General features: G+C 54.1%; 1 protein-coding gene across 3 annotated transcripts in view; it reads right to left on the reverse strand.

Annotated features, from left to right (window-relative positions):
• Positions 1 to 304: 304 nt before the first annotated feature.
• Positions 305 to 6806, reverse strand: part of Bcar1 (BCAR1 scaffold protein, Cas family member) — a 34691-nt gene continuing 28189 nt past the window's right edge. For all 3 annotated transcript variants that reach the window (NM_001395122.1, NM_001395123.1, NM_012931.2), the window contains exons 3-7: positions 5589 to 5750; positions 5268 to 5384; positions 3190 to 4287; positions 2451 to 2540; positions 305 to 1223 (exon numbers count right to left, since the gene is read on the reverse strand). In NM_001395122.1, coding sequence (NP_001382051.1) covers positions 711 to 1223; positions 2451 to 2540; positions 3190 to 4287; positions 5268 to 5384; positions 5589 to 5750 — 1980 coding nt within the window. In that variant the 3' untranslated portion in view covers positions 305 to 710. The remainder of the gene's footprint in view (positions 1224 to 2450; positions 2541 to 3189; positions 4288 to 5267; positions 5385 to 5588; positions 5751 to 6806) is intronic.

Below are 6806 nucleotides of genomic sequence, written 5' to 3' on the forward strand. Positions count from 1 at the left end.
TTGGCTTGTAAACTTCCTCCTTGGGGCACAGAAGACCCAGAAGGTACCTTGCTGCTCTGGGCCTCAGGCCTTGAATCTATAACATGCTCCCCTTAGCACAAAGGATATTGTGTGGCCAGACCAGCTGGCTGCCTGCCTTTCCCACAGGTCCCTGGGCTTTGATTTTGTTCTGAAGGGACCTACCTTCTGGGAAGGACTTTACCCTTCCTAGACTCTTCACTACTTCTGGTCACCTTGACCCTTTGGTGGGTCAAGAACACATCCACCTTCCCACCCAGAGGCAGTCTCAAGCATTTCTGTAGGCTCCTTCTCATTTTTAAAATTTTATTAAATGTAGACTATTAGTCAAATGATTGGAAAAAAATCAATAGTGAAAAATAGTTCTTTAGGTTTTCTTGGTGCAGAGGTGTACACCACACTGTACTTCCTGTCCCAGGGAGCCCTGTGGACTGGAGCCCATGTGCCCCAACCCTGGTGATCCCAGCCCATGGTCCACTCTGACGGGGCTCCTCAGCCTCTCCGAGGAGGCATTCTGCATCCTGCCTTGATATAAATATGTACAAATCCCTGGACAGTTGAGGGCACCAGGCCCAAAGCAGAGCTGGGGTTACCTGTCCCCAAACCTGCAGGATCTCCACTTCAAGACGAGCGCCTGGGTAGCTCACACCACCGCTACCCACTCCCCAGCCTCACAGCCCAGTCTTCTGCTTTCAGGCGGCAGCCAGCTGGCCCAGGACACGGCGGAACTGCTGAGTGCTGTGGCCTAGCTCCTTGACCCTGTCTACCATGTCCTGGGCAGCAGATGGGGATGGGTACTGCAGGGCAGCGGCCTTGGTGGTGGCCACGATGCCACGCAGGAGGTCACACAGCAGATTGCTGTAGTGGGTCACTTGGCTTCGCACATCAGCTGCCTTTGCCTGCCGTGACAGTGTGTCCCCAATGAACACAAGCTTGTGTGCACTAAGAATGACAAACTTGCTGTGTGCCACAAAGATCTTGGGTGGCTGGTTGGTGGCCACTGCGGTGAAGAAGGCGTCCACCGCATCTGTCAGTGTGGTCAGGTTGGCCTCACACTGCTCCAAGTAGAAGAGCAGCAGCTGTCGGTCTGAAGGCCCCAGTCCCCCTGTCCGCCCCGGCACAAGGGGCTGGGCTGGTGTCCAGTTGGCCAGGTCATGGTCTATGGGACGAGACACCTCCTGCTCCAGTCGCTCAAACTGTTTCAGCTGTGGGAGGCAGGACAAGGTTAGACTCTCAGCTGACAGACAGACATGTGCAAACATCTGTACTCATGAGAGCACTGCCCATCGAAGCAGAGCAAAGCACCAGTGTCAGCAGCAGCATTACTGCCTAAGGCTGTTCTGGGAGTGCAAAGAAAAGACAACGTCATGCCAGCTTCCTCAAACGTGGCACTCCACGGCTACACATGGTTAGCTATTTTAACTATTATCCGGGAGGAGAATTTTGCCACATATCCTGGTTGGCCTTAAACTTAGGATCCTTTTGCCTCTGCCTCCTGAGTGCTGGAATTACAGGAGTGTGCCTGGCTCATGTTAATAACATGCATTCTTTGTCACCTGCTATGTGTCACACAGGCCCTAGGCAGTTCACACACCACTCACTTCTACCATCAGACCCGTGAAGCAGCTTCCAAACACAAGCCCCACAGTGGCCGCTCAGCTCAGGGTGGGGAAGGCTATCCCTTGCCTTCCTTCTCTACACCTAGAGGAGCAGCTAGGAGACAGGCTTCATCTTTCACTGTGTTGTCTCCACACTCAAAACTGGACATCTTCAGTATTTTTCAGAACTACTTTCTTACCCTGAGAAATGATTCAAAATATGAAGAAAACTGGGGCCAAACACAGCCCTGTTATTTGTACGGAGAACTGGACACAACGTAAACATTCAACAACAGACACTACCAAGCCTAGAGAAAGGAGTTAAGATCAACATTAGCAGACAGTGTGACAGCTCACAAGTGTCATCCCCAGCAGGCACAGGGAGGCAGCGTGTGGAAAGCAGCTGACCGGTGGGAAGCAGCTTGTCTCAGCTTCTGTGAGTCTGGCTGCCAGTGTTTCTAGTCCTACAATGTTCTGTGCTCTCTACAAGGTACACGGTACTGACATTTGGGTTTTAGTTAAGCGAGGCCTGTAAGGTCTCAAGCACACTAGTCAACTGCTACTGCCTCAGCTCTCGGATACAGCTTCAGAAGCCGTGTCAGACTGAGTGGGTGGAACGCAGCTGTGGTCCCAGCTCCTCAAGAGGGTGCTGCAGGAGACCAGTGAGTTAGGTGGCATTCAAGATGAGGCTAGGCGACACAGCAAGACCGACATCTTTAACTCGTCAGAAGACAGTGATGGCCATGAGCTGGATGGTGACTGGCTAGAGAGAAGGCCAGTAGGGCTCTATCCCTGCTGGGTCTCACCGTGAGAGATGACCAATGGAAGCCTCACCTGCTGCAGCTCCAGTTGGCCTTTTCCCTGTCGCACGATGTTGCCCTTTTCCAGCAGTTCCTTCTGGGTCTTCTCAAATTCCTCCTTCCCCTAGAGGAAAAAGAAGACCAGGACTGAGAAAAGTCTCTTCTCAGACAGAAGCACCAGCAGGTCCCAGGGGTGCAAGGGCTGAAAAACCACCAGGGGGCAGTGTAGGCACGCCAGTCCCAGGAAGAAGTGGCTTCTAATGAAGCCGCTTGGCACAGGAGGGTTCCCATGCAAAGGATGCACTCACTCCACAAGGTCATGGCCCTCCTGGAATGGCTCCCACACCAGAAATCAAACCCAAACTCTGCTCTTGGCCCACAAATGAGATGGCATGCAGGTCTTTTTCAGAGGTCTACTCTTAACACATGTCCCTATTCACCCTGTCTACTCTCCCTGGAACCCAGTGTCTGTCTCCTTGGAATGTCTATATACAGAATGAGTTACATCTATGGCCACCAGAGAAGCCCAAGCCCAAGGTTATTGGAGCAATCCTGGTTAGCATTTCAATCCTCAAGGACATAGTCGTGTTGATTATCAGTCCAAAAACAGGGCAAGATATAGGGAGAGCACTAGGGTTCACCAGTGGCCAATCCTGGACCCCAAATTTCCTCTGATCTCTCTGTGTGGGATGAGAGGGGCATCGGGCATCAGGGTCCTTGCAACAACAACGGCAGAGTCAGAGCTCTTGAGACTGGGCAGGGTGAACACCCACCTGCAGATGAACGTAGTCATAGTCCTCCATCCAACCCCCTTCACTGTTCTCATACTGGCCATCCGGAGAGTCCTGGGAGGTGAACTTTGGAGGTGAGGGTAGAGGGCGTGACTGGATGCTGCTGGCTTTATCGGTGGGGTTGAGGTGCAGGGAGCTGCTGCCCTCAGGCCCGGGGCCAGGGGCTTTGGTCCGTCTGAAAAGCAGCGAGGCATTACCATGCAAAAAGGAGGCCAGCTGCTTGGCATCCTCGGGCACAGCCCGTGAGCAGGCCACCAGGCGGTCCAGGTCGTCCAGAGTGAATCCTGGACCTCCCCGGCCACTGTCAAGGACCTGACCATGGACCACCAGTGTCTGGTACACATCCTCCATCTTCTGTAGCTGCCGGCTAAGCTTGGCGTGCAAAGTGCGGTCAGAAGTGTGAGTGGCACTGCTCACTGCACTGCGGGCAAACTCCAGGAGCTCATGTACTGCCCCATGAACTGCGGCCACTGCAGCTTTCAGGTCCTGCACGGGAGGCTCCTGGGGCTCAGAGGTACTACGCCAGCCCCCGGGGCCACTGGCACTGCCCACCAGGTCCAGAAGGTGGGCTACGGTGGTGCTCACACCCTGCTGTAGCCGAGCCAGGGTCTCCACAGCAACTTCCAGCTCCAGGGGCTCCCGACCTGGCACCACTACCTCCAAGGAAGACGCCGATTGGCTGCTGCGTGTGCTGCCCGTGCTAGAGGCCGACAGGCGCTTGCCATCTGTTGGCGCCTCTCGCTCGGCTGGTGGGGGCACAGCATACACACCATCATCAATTACACTCCCATCAGCCACCTCAGGAGGGAGCACCCGCTCTCGAGGCACGTCATACAGTGTTCCAGGGCCAGGCCGCCGCAAACCAGGGGGCACATCATAGAGGTCAGGAGCAGGGGGTGGCACATCATACACATCCTCAGCTGGTGGGGAGTCCGGAGGAGGTGCAGCGAGGATTAATGGATGTCGGGTCGGATCAAAAGGCTTGGGTTTGGCGAAGGCAGGGGGTACATCATATGTTTCCTCACGCAGCAGTGGGCCATCAGGCACATCCTTGCTCACAGAAGGAGGAACATCATACACCTAGGGGACCAAGTTGTGGTTAAGGGTTTTATCCATCTGTCCAGCCATGGAACTGAAGGCAAGACCTAGCTGGTGTACACATCGAGCATGATTCTTAGCCATACTGTCTATGTCACGAGCCTACCTCTGGGCCAGATGACTAATTAATTCTCTGTACCTGGCTATTTATCTAAAAGATGGGAAATCCCCCGCAGTATGAGGGACGTCTGTGTTAGGTGCGTAGGGTCCAAGTCTTAACTACAGACATGTAGGAGAGACTTGCTGCCACATTGCCAACGCTGCCTCCATCATCCTCACATCACCAGACCTGGCAGTGGCTGACAGACTTTCTGTTCTACAGCAAGCACTTAGTCCAGGAGGCTCCCAAGACAACTCTATAAAACTTTCCCCTTTCTGGGGTTGGGGATTTAGCTCAGTGGTAGAGCGCTTGCCTAGTAAGTGCAAGGCCCTGGGTTCAGTCCCCAGCTCCGAAAAAAAGAAAAAAAAAACCAAAAAAAAAAAAACCAAAACAAAACAAAAAAAACCTTTCCCCTTTCACACCCCAAGTGTCCTGGTTTGGAAGACAGATTTTGTGGTCTCCTTGCTGACCCCCCTCAGCATATATAATGGGCCACGGTCTGAGGCTCAGAAGGGCTGATGTATTTTATGTGTATGGCTGTTTTGTCTGTGTGTACGCCTATGCACCTGGTGTCAAGAGGCCAGAAGGAGGCACTGGGTCACCTGAGACTGCAGCTACAGAGAGCAGTCAGACACTGCATGGAAGCTGGGAACTGACTCTGGGTCCTCGAGAAGAGCAAACAGTGCCTTGATCACTGAGCCATCTCTACAGCCTGGGCCTTCAGTTTCTATATCTGTCCCCAGATCAAGAAAGGGCAGAGCCAGGGTCTGCAGACAGCAGCCCAAGCCTAGTACACACACCCAGTCTTGCCTTTCTCCACCTTTAGAAGCCTTCAAGGCCACAGCATTCAGGGACTCCTTACCGAATGATGGTTGGACGGCGGCAGGCCTTTCTCCACACTAGGGGGCACGTCATACACATCCAACAACGGGTCTCGGCCATTGGGGCCTTTGACTGCCATAGGCGGGGTGTCATATACCTGGAGGGCACAAAAGAAGGTGCAGGAACACAACTGTCAGGGATGCCTGGTTTAATGGGTAGAATGGAAGTCCCCAGAAACCTACCTTAGGTACCTCAGCTGTGGCTGCTGTGCTACCCAGGCCTTGGCTAGGCTGAGGAAATGTAGCTGTCCCAGAGCAAGGCCCAGTCCCTGCCCTCTCCCATGCCTCTGGTCAACACTTACCTCCTGGCCATACTGGTTGGGAAGCAGTCCTCGAACAGGGGGCACATCATAGATGTCCTGGGAACCTGGAGCTAGCAGGTGGCGCGGGGTGTCGTACTCATCCTGTTCTGCCTGGGAGGCCTCGTACACATAGCCCTGTCCCACTCGAGTAGGTACCACCACCTGGGAACAGACAGCAGGTGTACCACTGTAGCCCCGCCCCCATGCTCCACACACAGTAATGTGGCTCTTCAAGGCTTTACGGTGCTGCTTCTCATTCCCCGGGTACTCCTTTTCCGGAGTGAAATGCGGTGTTTGTGAAATCGTAATCAGACCCCTAGGTTTTGTTTTGTGCTCCCTGGTTCTAGGCCATGAAGCAGAGGTCTCTACAGTTGGATAACCCAGGAGCTCCACAGAACAGGGTACGGTTACGGTTATTCAGTCAACAAGATGGAGTAGGAGGGAACAAAGGCCTGGCCCCAGAAGCACTGCCGGCGGGCAGGGGCAGCCTGCCCTGGAGTCCTGAGCACAGCAGGACCCCATGTAAGGGCTCCTGTGTCATAGCTGTTGACACCTCGTAGATGCCTTGCCAAACAAAGTTTTGCTCAGCAAGAATCACCATCATTCCTAGACTCTGGAGGCAAAGAATGTTGCCTGGAATTGCAGCAGCCTTCCCTTGCCGGAGCATAACTTAGTGGGCCTCTTGAGCATAATCAATGACCTCAGAGCTAACTCTTCAGACACACAGGGCTAGAATAGAAGGTCAGCTACATGGCAAAGGAACCACAACCCTATGTTCTCTGTACGCACACCCACGGCTGCGTTGCCCACCTAAAAGGGTAAGCCCTCAGTGGGAAGCACTGGTCAGAGAGCCAGCCGCTTCCTTCCCGGTCCTTGACCCTGGATCTACGGCAGTGGGCCACAGCAGCAAAGCTATGGCTCTGTGAGGAGAAGCAGCAGCGTCAGGAGGTATACTCTGGGATGCTCATATACTGACCCCAGACCATGCTGTCCCCTGACAGCAGCACTCAGCCTGGTAGGGATGGAAGTGGGCCAGGCAGCCTCCCCTCCACAAGATTCTCCAGCCAGGCTCAGGGTAACCTCCCCCATGGGACTCCCTGCTCAGCCTTTCCACAGAAAGGCCTTTTGTTTTCTAATCAAAGGGGATGTCTGGGACAGGGTTGACTCAGGGCCTCCACACACATACCCTGCCTCCTTCAGGCTCAACATCCTAGAACT

This window comes from Rattus norvegicus, chromosome 19 (assembly GCF_036323735.1).
Source record: "Rattus norvegicus strain BN/NHsdMcwi chromosome 19, GRCr8, whole genome shotgun sequence".
Taxonomy (NCBI): domain Eukaryota; kingdom Metazoa; phylum Chordata; class Mammalia; order Rodentia; family Muridae; genus Rattus; species Rattus norvegicus.